This window comes from Pezoporus wallicus, unplaced genomic scaffold (genome assembly GCF_028554395.1).
Source record: "Pezoporus wallicus isolate ANWC-B61680 ecotype Strahan unplaced genomic scaffold, APGP_CSIRO_Pwel_v1 scaffold_7392, whole genome shotgun sequence".
Lineage (NCBI taxonomy): Eukaryota > Metazoa > Chordata > Aves > Psittaciformes > Psittacidae > Pezoporus > Pezoporus wallicus.
In genome coordinates this window covers 909,042-925,361 of record NW_026639923.1, presented here as the reverse complement: position 1 = coordinate 925,361, position 16,320 = coordinate 909,042, and the positions used below count along the sequence as shown (strand labels likewise).

Genomic DNA, 16,320 nt, shown 5'->3' with positions numbered 1-16,320 from the left:
GTAGATCCCCAAAGAATTCCAGTAAATCCTTCCAATCATCTTGTACTCTCAGATGCAGTTAGACTATATATTGCTGATATTTTTTCTGGCAATTTTCAGCCAAGCATGACTATGAATCCCTGCTGCTGTTCATGTGGTTTCATGTTTGTAGTCTCTGTCTGCTGCAATCCAGTTTCAGCTTATTCTTTGCACACTGGATTTTTCCTGGGGTTTTGTCAGGAGAAGTGTGTAAGTGACATCATGAGTGCCCCTTGGTGGGCGGGGGCACAAGTCCACAGCTTGGGTCTTTCCAGTGGCTGATTGGAAAAGCTGGGCTAACTTCTGAGTTTGGTGTGGGTTTTGGTGATTAATGCTACTGTGCAGACAGCAGATGACCTGTGGAATGGCTGAAGGCCTCTTAGGAAGAGTTATTGCAAGTCATAAAGCCATGAATATATGCACTAATATGGAGTGGTTTTGCTTAAAGCCTTTCTGCTGATTTTAGGGAGGTTTTGTATGAATATCATGGTGAGCAGAAGCAGAGTTTCAGCATAGTAAAACCTTTAAAGTATTATCACTGTATTTGCTTGTAAAGCTGTGAGCTGGGAAAGACGTTGTAACTTTAACCATGAATTGATTTGGTTTTGTGGGTTAAGTCAGTGACCCGAACAGGCTTCATCCATTGTACAAGGTGATGTCTCTTGCTGTGTCTTGTTTTACTTTGGACCTGATAAATAAAGTGTCTGAAACTCTTGACAATTTTATGCCTTCGCCAATCTTTAAATCAAAAATGGCTGAATCGATTTAAGGATATTGTAAGTTAAAAAATGGCACCCAGGCTGACACCCTGTGAACCGGATTTCTCCCAGAGTAGCTTCAGACTGTGAGTTATGGACCTCTAAAATGAAAACTGTGACATATCTTGAACTATAGTAGAACACAGGGTACTTCTATAATGTACAGAAACACTGTGTTTTCCTTTCCTGCAGTTAGTACTTCATAACTGGTCAAAATTTTGGAAGCATTACAGTCTTGTACAAAATATCATAGCAAATGAATTTTTCACTCCGAATTCTAATTATTTTGGGTTTCTTTTAAGTCACATGTCTGCAGTTTTGCTCATCTAGTGCATTCCATCAGAAAACATTGAGTTGCTTTATAAAATGTGTACTGTTTTCCTTTTTGGAGAAGCTAATGCAGGGAGAAGGGTTCTGCCATCACTCCCAGGGTTGTTTTATACTGCCTCATTTCCGTAATAGTAAATGAATATGCCCTTTTATTGAATGTAATGCCCTGAGAGATGGGAATGGATATGTGCTAACTTGCGGTGGCTGATCATTATGAAGAGTTATATGAAGTGTCATAGTGGACATAGGTGTTTACATTGTGGCAGTCCTGGCGCCTCCTGGGGATTGTGGCCCTATCCTACAGAGAACTGTGGAGATGCAGAGTACATTTCTGAAGGAGTTTTAATGCCAAGAGTAACAGAAAAGCAGTTGGTGTTCTCATCTGCCTCCAAAACCAACGCACACATGTGCATCTCTCAACAAACATGATCCTCTTGTGAAGTCTGCGTACAGTGTTATCCAAAAAACAGTTCCAAGGAAGAAGCCTCTGACTTTATTCTATGCAGAGCAGCTCACAGTGGACTCTCTTGCCCCTCAGAGGACTCTTTTATCTTTACCACTGCCCATAGTTCTTTTTGCCCCATGGGAATCCCTTTGTACTCGGATTCTTGAAACTGATATGTTTCCTCTGATCTGACATCAGAGTGTTTCAGCAGAAATAATTTCCTTTTGATTGAAGAGCCTGAAATTGGAATCTACTATAGATCTCGTGGAAGTTAAAAATACGGAAGTCCATCACTGAAAGTTCTTTTCTAAGACTCATTTCTCAGATTATTGCTATAAATTAAACTGATTTTGAGTAACATTGACCTGGATTTGCTTGGCTGTACAAGGCAGAGGTCATGCATAAGTCCCCAGGCTGTTCACCAAGCTGCTCTACATTCACCCTTTAATCCTCCCCACACAATTGGCACTCTCTTAAAAGATACTGCTGATTTCAGTATGAGATCTAACCTGCTGAGTTAGTTTCCCAAATGCTGGCACCAGATCCTGGGAACATTACAAGGTATTATTCTAACTAAAGCAAGTTCCTAGTATGTTTTTCTTAAGGTCTTTTGCTGAGTCACACAACTGTATGTGTGGTTGATTGTTTTGCTGCCTCTCCATCACTATGATTTGGCAGAAAATGAGTCTGAAAGTGGTTAATGGGCACTGTCAGCACTGATGCTTTGCCCCAGGGTCTCCCACCTCCCGGTACAGGGGGTGGCCACCAGAGCTTAGGAGCAGCCAAATGTGATGGGCGTGGTTGGCATCTGCCGTTTCCTCAGTAGACTGCACCCATCATTCCTAGAGCATTCACAACCAGAAAGCTCTCTCATGAAATAGCTTTTGAGGGGTTTGCCATAGTCCTGGGCACATGGCAGCTTTTGCTGCTTCTCAATCAGTAAAAAAACCTTAATCTTTCCACCTTCGCAGCCAGCTGGTAAATGTCTAGCTGCAGAGCAGGCAGGGTGGGATGGGAGTTTGGACACCTCTCAAGCTTGAGTCGATGTCAATTGTTCACAGCCCTGTGGGGCTCTGGGTCTGCACCATGTGGTCCTTAATGGGTATTAATGACCTGCCTGCTGCTGCATGACAATTGAAACCTGCAGTCTTTTTTTTTTTTCATTTCTTTTTTTTGATTTTTGCTATGCAAGAAATACTTTAATAAGCTCTTACTGTTCTTAGAATACAAAAGGACAGCTACCTCACTACTGGAGATTATTTGCTGCCTCCAAAGCACTGCGGATTGTTGCTATAGAATTACTGCAGCACTTCAAGGTGATGTTGTTAAGAGCAAGGAGTTTTGCAAAAATAAGCATTTACTACAGACATTTTAAAGTATTAATCAAAAACTCCATCAATAAAAAGTGTTTTCTGTTTCCCTCACTGAGATCAGCTGTCACTTCCTTTCTTTGTTCAGATAGGGTGTTTTGAAAAATGCTCTTTATCATCTCTCTGTTCTCTGGGTTCAGTTTAGGGCTGTTCTGTTTCACTGTGCAGACCTGTCTCAAATCTACTAAAACTTATGGAGTTCAGTTGGGACTGGGGATTTTGAAAGGCTCATAATCTTCACTCACATCTATTCTATATGTTGTTTGGTGCGTGGCAATGTCCTTTGTAACCAAGAAGACTGAAAGGCCCATCCAGACCTGTGCAACCACATCCCTTCATGAAAGCAGTCCTTTGCTAGAAGATCACAGAGGCTTCTTTTCACAGTGCAATGCAGAACTTATTTCTTTGACCTAATTTTCCTTGTGTCATTTCTTCATGCACAAACATAAATATGTAGCACATCAAGTCCTGGGTGAGCAAAGAACTAAAACATCTATAAATAAATCAGGCTGCTTCTCCTGAAGGGGAAAATAAAAAGAGTGAATGAAACCTAATTTTTGTTTCTAAGTACTTGGTCTATGTTGGCTATTGAGTGCTTTGACAGCGTCTATGGCTGTAACCAGTATTCAGAACTCGTAAGGGATCTGTTTAAAAAAGATTAAAGGAAATAGCTCTTTACACAGTGGGTTGTGAGATTCTGGATTTGTTGCCACAGCAGTCTGTGGGAGCAGATAGTGTCACTAGGTTGAAAAAGGATTAGGCATCTTCAGGGATAATAATAAGTCTGTAAATAGATGCTAAAGAGAATAGCTGTCTATGTACCCTCTGATATCCCTCAGTCCATGATTGTGGATACTGGAGTAGGGAGAAGAAATTGCACCACAGGTACTGCCCTTTGTACTATGGTTGAAGCACCAGAGAAAATGTACATAGTGCTAGGAAATTCTGTTGGTGAGTGTTTTTGAGGATCCCCTGTGTTTCAGCATTTATGAATCTCCAAAGCCCAGCCTCTACCACATCTCTTCTGTCTCCTCCACAGCCCTGCTTACTGATGCTGCCATAGTCCAGGGTCCTGAGTCAGACTCTGATCTTCATATCATGCCTTATTGACTTCCTTTTAAGTCCCAATGCAGCTTCATTTTTCCTCTAGAAAGCTGTATGGAAAGTAATGCTCCCAATTCTCATCACCATTTTGTCCCTTTTAACACTGCCGTAGCTGAGGGACTGTGTTGGGCAACATGTTGTGATTAATTAATACAAAGGATTGCATATGGAAAAATCTTGTCTAAGTGCAGACCAGCAGATAAGGATAAAACACTTTTGTTCTTTGACTTTGTTCTTCTCTCTCGATCTTCATTTCTGTGGCATTTTGCCTCCATTGAGACTTGGTTAGTATGCATCAGTTCCTGCAAGTTATTAGCAAGGCTATTTTTCATTTCCTTATATCACTACTCAATACTTTTGTATTGTGCCAGTGAGATTGAACAGGGTATTAGTGCTTCCACAGTGTTTTTTTGGAATAGGTCTTATCAGAGGATCCCAGTGAAGTCCCAGCAGGTACAAGGAAATTAGACTGTAAATAGCTAGTTCCTTGTCATATAAAAATTACTGTTAATTAGATAATATGCCTTTAAAAGCATTTGTCCTTCCACTGCTTTGATGGCACACCTTCTAAAAGAGGTTATATATATATATATATATTATATATATAATCATTTATCTGTATTTATTCTGCTTTGTGTTCCTTCTGACTTTCCATGTACAGGTTGGTGTACTGGGTGATGAAGAAGAGTGGGTGAGCCTTCGTGAGGTTGAGAATGAACCTGATGCTCAGATGCTAGAGGTACCAAACCTTACTCCTTACACTCATTACAGGTAAGAACAGCAGGTAATTAGCTGCAGCATGAAAAAAATTAGTAAATAGCAGCATGGAACAGCTTTCCTAATCAGAAACATCTGGTTGTGGTTTATATTCTAAACAAAAGGGAAAAGCTTTCCTGTTTTCATAGTTTATACTTAAAATTACTCGCTTAATATTGTTAATTGCAATTTACATACAATACATTTCATAACTTTAAAAGGAAATCCAAGTGCACAGTGAAATGCTTTTAAGGATAACTGATATCCTCTGGCTTCCCTCATCTAAGAGGTTACACACCAGCATAACATCCGTCAGTGACAAATCAATTGTGGTTAAACTGATGCAAACTTGTGATTACATATTTACATCGGTTTAAACGTCATTTTATTGATTTAGCTTGATTTGATAACATCAGTTAGATGAAACCTTTGTTTATAAGAATTTACCAACTTAAGCTAAATAGATATATGCAGTGCTTAATCTGATTCAAGTGAATTTACATTACGGGTGCACCCCAGTTAAACAAGATTGATTTCTAAATCAATTAAATTCAAGTGATATGTTGCTTTAATATAGACAAGATTTGAGTATTTGAGTGACTTAATCCCAATGGAAAATACGTTCAGGAAATAGTTTCATGAAATATCATGAAATAATGTGAAGGCTGGGGTTGCAAGGAGGCAAGTGTTACATCAGCTTACTAGAAACTTGCCCATTTTGTGCTGGTTGTAGCGCCTTTTAGCTTGCCAGTGTGATGTGAGCTAGTACTAGGTGCAACCAAGTAAAGCTCATATGATTTACAACTAATTCAGTGCTGGTACACTAATTTCTTCCCTTTGTCAGCAGCATAGAATATTAAATTTCTCACAGACTCTCCATTGAAGTGGTTTTAAACCCCATCTTCAAGAGCTAAACATTTTACTGAAAGCTCTTTGAAAGTTTTTGAGTGTGAGCAGAGATTTCTGGTGCAGAGGTTTCGAAAAATGATCTTCAGGTTGAGAAGATTTTCTTCTCATAAAGGTGGATCCTTAAAGCTGAAAAGGCAGAGGTGAATAGTAAAGTGCAGTCGTACCAGAATTCAGCAGTCAGTGTCCATGCAAAATAAGCCAGACTTGCACATCTAGCAGGTGATGGAGAAATGTTTTTGGGATAAAAAAATAATGAGGAAGTATATGAGGCATTCAGAGTGGTTGGGTTTTTATATTCTTAAATTTCTTGGTTTATTTTACTGCTAAATGCCATTTCTGTCTTGTATCCATTGAATTCTGGAGTGATCTCAGTTATGCTGGGAGCTTTCACACTTCCAGTTCTCTGATTCTTTTCATCATTAATCAGCTCCTTGAATTTTCCTGTTTTTTTTTTTTTCCCTCAGCTATGACCTTATTTTGTTTCCTTTCAGTGTAGGGCAATTTTATATAATAGTTTGAAACCTAGAAAGTTGTTGCCAAATGGATTTGTTGTCTTCTGGTCAACTTCAGTCATTGCCTACTGAGCAAATACATCATGAGCGCTAATTCTCAGACCACGTCTTTATCAACCAGCTTCTTTTCTATATATGGTGCCAGTGTTTGAGAGTGATCTATAACAAACAGTATTTTTTAATGTGTTTCCTTTAATGCATTTTATAGGGAGATCAGAGCAGATAAATAAACACTGTGATGTTGACTAACTCACCCTTTTCCCAAGCTTAGTCATTAGGTCCCAAACTGCTGTGCTTAGTATGAACAGGTTAAATATGTATGTACAAGTGCTGGATACCTGTCATTGCTTATGATGGATAGGAGTATCTGAAATACACAGCACGTCTTAATTATTTTGTGCTTCCTAACAAAAAGATTTCCCTAAATCTTTTGTGACCCAGTAGGAATTTCTGTTGCAGAAAAGATCATTTCAAGCAGACAGGGTATTTTTTTAAAGGCACATAGCCATATTAACTAACTTAATCTTTCCCGTGCAGGAAGGATGAAAATGCAGCACAGGGATAAATCAGCTTCTTTCAAGCAGTAATTGAGGGGAAATGTTATCACTAGTATATTTTTTATATTGACAGGGAATGAGAATATCTGAAGTTTGATATTTTAATACCTTTCTGACTGTATTGTACAAGCATTGCAAGAGAAAATCACTTACCGCTAGCATAAGCTCATCAGGCTTGGTATAATTAACATAAATTTCTCACACAAATACTGACGTTTCTAATAGACCTCCAGCTAATCTCATTTTCATTTTTTTCAATACCTGAGAGGATCTGAAAGCAGTTACCATAAAGCATTCAGCAGTGAATACAAAGGGGACCAGCGCGCAACGACCTTTGTGGAATATTTAGAAAGACCTAATTTGTACTTTTCCATCTTTTTTTTTCTGATTCTGGATAGAGAGGTACCATTCACTGAGCTGTTACAACGTGCACTGCATCTTTCCTCCGCTCCAGGTTCCGGATGAGGCAGGTGAACGTGGTGGGCCCCAGCCCACTGAGCCAGCCCTCCCGTGTCATCCAGACACTGCAGGCCCCACCAGACGTGGCCCCTGGGAGCGTCACCGCGCGCACAGCCAGCGAGACCAGCCTCCGGCTGCGATGGGTGGTGAGCTGGGCAGGGGAACGGGGCAGAGGGGAGCCAGGGACTGGTGCTTGGGATGTGGCCACTTCCCCAGGGGTCAGGCCAGTGCTCCAGAATGCCTTTTCCTTGTGTTCAGCAGAAGGAGTAAGAGCAAGATTATTTCCTTTTCAGAATAGTCGGAAATCTGAGACTTACCTTAAGTGCTTTATTAATCACAGGAATTGCATACTGCCACTATTCTGCCACTTCATCAGAGGATATACTCTTCCAGTACCTAAAGGGGCCAACAAGAAAGCTGGAGAGGGATTTTTTGTTTTAAAGGGCGTGTAGTGACAGGACAAAGGGAAATGGTTTCAAACTGAAAGAGGGGAGATGTAGATTAGACATTTGGAAGCTCTTCACTATGAGGGTGGTGAGGCACTGGCACAGGGTGCCCAGAGAAGCTGTGACTGTCCCATCCCTGGCAGTGTTTGTGTTTGGACAGGGCTTGGAGCAAGCTGCTCTAGTGGAAGGTGTCCCTGCCCATGGCAGGGGGTTGGAACTGGATGGTCTTTAAGGTCTCTTCCAACTCAAACCATTCTGAATCTATGAATATATGCCTGTGTGTAAAACCTTGGCTTTTGAGAGTCTAGTAGCACGGTCTGGGTCAACGTGTGGGACAGGAATATAACACTTGAGCCAATTTGCAGTTTTCTAGGGCTCAGTTGTTTGTACAAAACAGAAGGTACACACCAGCCATTGGCAATCATCCTGCAGATACTGAGCTAACAGTTCCAAGGCAGCACATTACACTCCTGTAGGAATATTATATTTATGTGAAAAGGTGAGGAGTTATGTGATAAAATATAGAAAGAAATGATTAATTGGGAAGTTGCAGTGATTGCTGATATTGTTATCCCCCTTTGACTGTCTCAGTTGCCTGCAGAGTTGCTGCACTGGGATTTACTTGGCAATTAACCTGCTCCAGAATGGTTTTTCTTCTCCCCTGTTAGGCAGAATTTTCCACTGGGGTTACTATAGTGTGAAGTTGATGAAGCACAGGTTTTCTTTTGCCCAAATGTTAGCTTTTCCATGCATAAACTCATCATGGCTGGAAGTCAAGAAAATCAGGCTTAAAAACAAGAGGTTTTTTTTCCTGTCAGAGAGGAATAATTGCAGTTTTTCAGAGGGACACTCTACTTATATCTCAACCTTGAAAACTCGAAGGTGTCACCTCGCTCTCCATAGTAAAGCTGTTGCAGTTCATTGGAGAAGACCCACATCACTCACTTGTGGCTTTACCGTGTGAACAACATGCCCACATCATTAAAACTTTGGTACTATCCAGACCTACATATTTCCCATCAAAATTCACTTAAGGTTGTTTTAAGACACTTCAAAACATTTTTAGGATTATATTTCCTTTCTGTGCTACCTAGAAGCCTGTTTTTCGTGAGTCAGACTGTGCAGTGTTCAGGAGGAGCAACAGCCACAGCTAAAAATGACCTCATACACCTTTTTTATGCTTAATAATATCAGTATTTGAAAGTGCTTAATATCTTCTTTTATTCAAGACCCTCCAGTGAATCTGTGTACCCCTGGGAGCTGGGAATTCCTTCCTTTGTGAAGAATAGAATCATAGAATAGTTAGGGTTGGAAAGGACCTTAAGATCATCCAGTTCCAACCCCCCTGCCGTGGGCAGGGACACCTTACGCTAAATCATATCACCCAAGGCCTTGTCCAACCTGGTCTTGAACACTGCCAGGGATGGAGTGTTCACAGCCTCCCTGGGCAACCCATTCCAGTGCCTCAGCACCCTAGCAGGAAAGAATTTCCTTCTTATATCCAATCTAAACTTCCCCTGTTTAAGTTTTAACCCGTTACCCCTTGTCCTATTACTACAGTCTCTAATGAAGAGTCCCTTTCCAGCATCCCTATAGGCTCCTTTCAGATACTGGAAGGCTGCTATGAGGTCTCCACGCAGCCTTCTCTTCTCCAGGCTGAACAGCCCCAGCTTCCTCAGCCTGTCTTCATATGGGATAAGGGTCACATTTCTAGCCCTGCTTACCTGCGGGATAGTCTTCTAAGCTGTGAAATGTTAATGTGTATCAAACCTTTCCCATGACACAGAACTGAATCTCAGCCATCCATGGCATCACATAGTTTAACAGGGGAAAAACTCTAAACTTCATGAAGTAGGCTAATTATTTCACATTTTAATCTCTGAAATTGCTTGGGGAGTTTAGAATACCAGAAGAAATCTCTGCTGATAAATGAGTAGGCAGAGAATCAGTAAAAACTCTACGATAAATGAATTTGTCACATGCTTCAGCAATTTATCATTCATTTCCATAATTAATCACAAAGCTCTGAAATACATTGTATTCATATCATCTCTGTTGCTACACCCACTGCAATGGCATATGTGTTTGGTAAAAATAAGGAAAAAATTGAAAAGAGAATTTCAAGCAACACAGAAATTTAGAGATCATGAAACATAAAGAAAACAGAAAATCAACCTCTTGATCTTTTTGGCTTTCCTATAGTCTTATATGAGTTCAGGCAGCCTCGGTATATAGTTTGGAAAGCCCTGGCAGTGTGGTCTCTATAGGAATATTGTCCTTTTCTTTGTTGTTTGCCAGCCCCTCCCTGACACACAGTATAATGGCAATCCAGAGTCAGTGGGGTACAGGATAAAGTTCTGGCGTGTGGATGTGCAGTCTCCCGCCCTGATGAAGGTTATTAATGACCGCTTGGAAAGAGAGTGCACAATTGAAGATCTGGAGGAGTGGACAGAATATGAACTGCAGATCCAGGCTTTCAATGCCATTGGGGCAGGACCATGGAGCGAAGTAGTGAGAGGTCGTACACGGGAGTCTGGTAAGTCAAAGCACTGTAGCTGCTATGAAGGGCACATCTGAACTTCAGTGTTTTCTGTCCTTTTGTTCTTGATTGTTTGGTTGGTTTCGGGTGGGGTTTTTCGCTTGTTGATCCATTAAATCTAAAATGAAAGGAAAAGAATCAATCTCTAGTTGCACTGAAGGCAAAAAGACATATAGACATTTGAGGGTGTTATTTATTTCTTTTATTCCTACCCTGCTTTATTGCATAAACCTGCAGGTTATGTATTTAAAGCAAACAAAACAACCTCTCCCCATTCCTGCCCTCATTTGGCAGCAGTACAGGCAACACAAAGAGAACCTTGTCTGGCTGAGGAGGTCTCTCACACTTCCTCTCCCTCCTCACTGCACTGTTGTCCCTCATTCTCCACCTTTCCCTGTCTGCTTCCAGGCTCAGGAGGATTTTCTTGCAGTTGTGATTATCTGAAATTTAATTTCAAGCACCCAGTAGCTCTAAAATGGCACAAGTTCTTTTAGAGAGCTGAAATAAAATCATTATCTAGCTGAAATAAAATTATTATCTGAGCTTTTGATAGCACATTTTCAAAACTGCCTTCTCAAATTGTGTGTACAAGGCTATATAGACATAACCTGCATATAGACCTAGAGCACAAGTACTGTCTTGTCTTGCTGAATTATCCATACTAGCATAGAGACTTCAAATATCAGAAGCAAACTCTCAGTCTCAGAGAACAGTAAATTATTGTTAGCTTAGTAGCAACAGTAAAGACAGATCTTGAGAAGCTGCTCTCCAGCTGTTAACTTCCACAAAACCTATTTCCAAACCTACCCTACATGCACCTGATAGATTAAAATTTATATTGCAAGGGAATAACAAAGTGGATGACATATATGGTTTAAAAGTTTAATCATAAAAACTTATAGTGAGCTTTAGTTATGCCAGGTTCAACACTGTTACTTGTTCTTACTATTTTTCCCCATTTTTCTTCCTGAAATGTGTTTTGGAATTTAATCCTGTGCATACCCTACAGTCATAGATACATGTATATGCATGTCTGTGAACTCTGTACCACGCAGCCTTACCTGGTGGGAAGTGTGAACCCACTGCACACAGCAGGATTTGGTCTGCTGGTGCAGATAACTACCCTTTGAACTAGCTGAGAAGAAGTCTAAACAAAATCTCCCCCCCTCCATTAAAGTGTTGCTTTTTGGGAAGTAGTAATTGAAAAGCTATTGCCAGAGGTATTCTAAACAAGGCATGCTTGTGCTGGAGTTAGAGATAGCGTGACCCAGACAGAATAGTTTTGAAGTGTTCAGTATTATAATAAGAAGATATCGCATTCTCCACTTTCTCCTTTCCACTGTTCTTCAAACAATTCTTTTGAAATGTAGTAAACACTAAGATTAAGTCATTTCATAAAACCTTAGGTTTATAGTGCTGTTGCTGAGCATCTGAAGATCAGAGGTTACATATGTATTTGGCATTTCCTCTAGCAGTATTAAAAGAAGGCTGACTTGAAACTGATAGGAGGCACACAGAAATCGGGATCAAAATAACACAAAGCTGTGATCTAGGCCATAAAGACTCATTTATTTTTTTCCATGTGTTTTCTTTGATACTAACATCTGATTTCTTGAATAGAGCAAGTCAGGGCTCAGGCTTGGCTGTATCTTCTTAGATTTAGAATATAGAAGAAGCACTGGCATAGCAGCAAGCTGCATGGGAGAAGTTCAGAGAATCTGCAGTTAACCTGTATGGAATCAAATGGGGTTAAAATGCAAATAAAAAATACCTAAAGTCAGAGAGAAAGGTCAAAGCACTTTTAGGTCTGTCTTCTGAACTATAAGAACAATTCTCTGTATCACGTATGTTTTCAAAGTGCTTTAAAAGCAGATGGCTTAAGTATTTCTTTCTCCATTTTATAGACAGAATCTTAGGGTTCCCTGGTGCAGATTGTAAACATCCCTCACAGCTGGCCAGAGGTGCCTTGGCCAGGATTATTCATTGGCAGAACTCATGGTTCTGTATTTTACACTGTCCAAAGAGCCTAAGAAGTTAGAGTCCAGGCACTAAATCAGCTCATTGCATCTAATGACAGTGCAGCCACTGGAGTCCAAACCCTTTATTGAAAATAAAGCTGTACTTGAGCACTCCTGTTTGTTCTGGGATATGTGGTCCTATCACTAATAGCTGAACACCCATGCTAACAGTAAAGGAGCAGCATGCCCTTACAGGTACTCTCTGGTTTGTGAAGCTTTTGCATATAAAACAAATTGAAACTAAAGGAGCTATGAGAAAATAAACAATGCTGGAGGTTTTGGTAATCCAGGCTTGAAAAACAGTTGGAAAACCCTAAAATGAAAATCTAGGATAAGAGTTGCAAGCAGCTGAAGATGGAGGGGGATGAATTAGGATTCTTAAACAGGACAGGTTTTATCAATCCAGAATGTTTTATAACGCTAGAAATTAAATAGCTCATTAAATTTTACAGTATAAAATAACTGCAGAGGAACAAGCTCAGTTTCTGCTCAATAACTGACATTGTTAGTAGGTACAGTATAGAGAAAGCAAAAAAACACTAAGCCCTCTAATATATTAGAATAACCTTGACAGGGCTGCTTCCTTTTAGGTACAAACCCTCTTATTTTCAAACAGTTAATCTCAAATACACCTAACCAGTGCTGTAATATTTTTTTGGCTTCTAGTATTCATCTATATAAATGTGTATACACTTGCCTTACAAAAAGCACCTACTATACAAGCATGGTCACATATCCATGGCAAGGATCAATCTCTGGATTTTTCAGAGGCTGACCTTCATGGAGCAGTTACTTTGGTGTGATAAAGCATTGCTTGGTAATTCAAATGTGCTCCAATGTCACTGTGGGGATTTGTCAGTTTATACAAGCAGTGAATTTGGCCTGTGGTAGCTAATTTTATAGGCAAAATGGTTGTGTACTGCAGCTCTGCTGCTTTTGCCATGAACTTTGCTCTAAATTTGCACTTCTTAATTGACATCAGATGTACAATATGCCACTTTAATTTTTACTGTCAAAAAACAGTGATGGATGTTGAGCTAAAACGAGCTGCAAAAGAGAGAACCATTGCACCCCACTAGCTTTCTTAGAAAGCCAGAATGCAGGCTGGCTTATTAAAAGCTGCTTTTGGCCCTGTTAGAGACATGAAACAGCACCTTTTGCTATATATCAAATGTCAGATGTAGAAAGAGGATGCATGATCCCAGATGCAAACAGGAATAACCTTAAAAACTTGAGTTCTTGCTGACATTCCAGTACAAAGCACCAGTAGCTCTATAATTTCTTATGTCTGATCTTCTGAAGTACCTTGTGCAGCTGGCAGTTTGCTGGATTAGCTCATCATTTAGTTTCAGTATTTATGGTTCATTTTGTTCAAGCTTTAAGATATTTTTTTTTTGGACACTGTTGCTTGGCTTCAGAACTCTTCTTGCAGGTTACTAATGAGAACTCTGCTTTGGAGTTTGTAATAAAGTCTTCAGTGCAACAGTTAAGGAAACCAGCATTACAGAAGGGAGCTGCCAGAGGAAAGAGGGCTCTTTAGGTCTCATTTAAGCCATAATTAGTCTTAGCAAACTGTAATTTCTTTTATTACTATATCCTGAGAGAGGAGGGAGGTCAGAGAAATGAATGTTGTGATTCAGTTAGTTCTTAAAGGGTTGATCAAAGTCTGTTACTTGATAAAAGCCTAACAACAACAAGATCCATCACTTGCACGTCCTGAATTCATACAGTCACATTAGAATAAAATCCTCAACACTAATACAAGAACTGTAGAACTAAAGCGCACTCAACGAACACAAGTTATTTCTGCCATTTAAGCATTGGGCTTAGATTCTTTTCCACAGAGAAGGGACAGTTTGCTGCTCTGGTTGGCACTGGGAATTAAGAGGAACATGGGCTAAGAAATCTTCAGATAGACCATGCTCTCCTTTGTTAGCTTTTGAGTGCCCCTGCCAGCAGTATTGCTGTACACACACCTTAAAGCGAGCATGCACTCAGGGCACAGCCTCCACCTTCTGTGAATTGGGGAAATCTCAGGGCTGCTGATCAAAGAGGAAATGAAATACTGGTAAAATAAACTTTTTCTCTCTTCAGAGGCTTCAAACCAGATAAAATAAAAATAAATGTGGCTGGAAAAGGGCTTCTTTCCTCTACACATCCTGGTTTCCTGCAACTCACCTACACCCTTTCACCAGAAGTAATGATTCATGTGGGAGTAGCTTTTGTGGAGATCTACAGATAATGTTATGGCTGCTCTGCAAAGACATTCATGGCTCCTGGCGATCTATTTTCCTTTAACGTAATTATATCCTTGTGAGGGATAAATCTAGGGTAAGATTGTTTTGAAATAAGAAAGGGCACTTCAGCATTGGAGCTAGGAAAAGATTGGATTTTAGTCTGCTGCAGTTATGTGCTGGTGCACTGGTTCTCATGTCCCATATAATTGGTAGCAGGGAAATTGTTTCAGAAATTACCACCTCTGTGGTTAACCTGGAGTGCACAAGGGTTGGGAGTGGTACAGTCTGGTTTTCAATTGATATTAATTCTGGTATCACACTTCTTTCATTCATAGTGCTAGGAGCTTCAGGAGCTCGCCTTTACAGCAGCAGATCTGTTCCTTTATTCGGACAGCCAGGAAAGCATTACTTTTGGCAGTGATTCATGCTCTTTTTTGTGATATACTCAGGACCTAATCAAGCCTTACTGTCCATAAGTGCTCATTTAACATAAGTTGGTGAATGCTCCCTTGAGGTCTGACAGGTGTATCATGCTTTAGAAAAGATTGTACCCTTCGGATGTTGGAAATGCCACAGGGAAAAAAAAGATGCAAAAGGGCAGCATAAAATGTGAACTCTTAAAAATAGCCTCAAATTGTGCTTGTGTAACATGGCATGCTGTTAAGGTTGCCTACAAAAGCCTGCAGTTGTTTGGTGGTTTTGCAGCAGTTAGAGTTTTCATGCCATGAGAAAATGCAAGTTTGCTCTTTGGAGTCAGAGAAAATTACAGTGTTCCTGTGCCATCAGTTCTAATGATGTTTCTCATTTCGTAAGAGCCAATTTTGCATCATAAATGAAATAGGCATGTCTTTCATTTAGTCTGTACCAGTCCCTGAAAATACACCTTGTGTTAATGTATCCACCTAGAAATGATATATTGCAAGGGTTGAGCACTATCACATAATTAAAAGGCTTTGAGGTTAAAGAACTTCTCACTGAATGGGGAGTGCAGTGCAGTGATTGAAATTATTGCTAACTCTAGAAAAGATGCTATAATTTCCTTTCAGATAATATAGGAAGCTAGGGTGGTGTAAAACTTCTTGTTAGAACAGATAGTACCATAAGGTAAACTCCCATTCATAAAGATTTCTAACTTTTGGCATAAGGAAATGAAATGTATGGGAAAGAGATAGACTTCTGTGGAAGTCCAGCTATTTAAACTTAATTCTCATTAATGCAAATATAGAGAACTTGAAATGTATTAATATCTGTCCATCTGTACTATCTGTAGACACTGATTAGGATTAAATGTTTAGCTTTTTACAAGCATTGTGGTTTCTGAGATGAGCTGGCAAGAAACTGTGAGGCAGGCTGAAATATAACAAAGGTGCAGATTCAGTACAAGAGAGGAAGGGATTATCTAGAACCTATTCCAGTCCTTTTGTATTTGAATACTCTTCTATGGGATCCTGGCACAATCTTGAGCAAAATGACCTGTTATATCTTACCGATTTCTGCTTTTTGATTCCAGTTCCCTCTGCTCCTCCTGAGAATGTCTCTGCTGAAGCTGTGAGTTCAACCCAGATCCTTCTGACATGGACCGCAGTCCCCGAGCCCGAGCAGAATGGTCTTATCCTGGGTTACAAGGTATGCAATGGGAGTTTCATGCTTATTTAATTTTTAATGCATTACTTAGATATGTTTTTCATTTGTTATTCATTATTCACCTGCTGGCTATTTATATTATTCATAAGTCAGCTGAAGAAGATGTAGGAAGTATGCTGTTTGAAAGGGGTGATTGGTGATTATAATCTCATATTTTGTGACAAAGGAGGGTTTGGATGCTGGAGAGGGACTCTTCATCAGGGACTATAGCAACAGGA

The 16,320-nt window shown here is 40.0% G+C and overlaps 1 protein-coding gene across 1 annotated transcript in view; it reads left to right on the top strand.

The window, feature by feature from the left end:
• Nucleotides 1–16,320, top strand: part of SDK1 (sidekick cell adhesion molecule 1) — a 418,140-nt gene that overhangs the window by 324,966 nt on the left and 76,854 nt on the right. Inside the window, exons 23-26 of the mRNA XM_057416915.1 lie at nucleotides 4,687–4,796; nucleotides 7,214–7,364; nucleotides 9,963–10,200; nucleotides 15,969–16,084. Coding sequence (XP_057272898.1) covers nucleotides 4,687–4,796; nucleotides 7,214–7,364; nucleotides 9,963–10,200; nucleotides 15,969–16,084 — 615 coding nt within the window. The remainder of the gene's footprint in view (nucleotides 1–4,686; nucleotides 4,797–7,213; nucleotides 7,365–9,962; nucleotides 10,201–15,968; nucleotides 16,085–16,320) is intronic.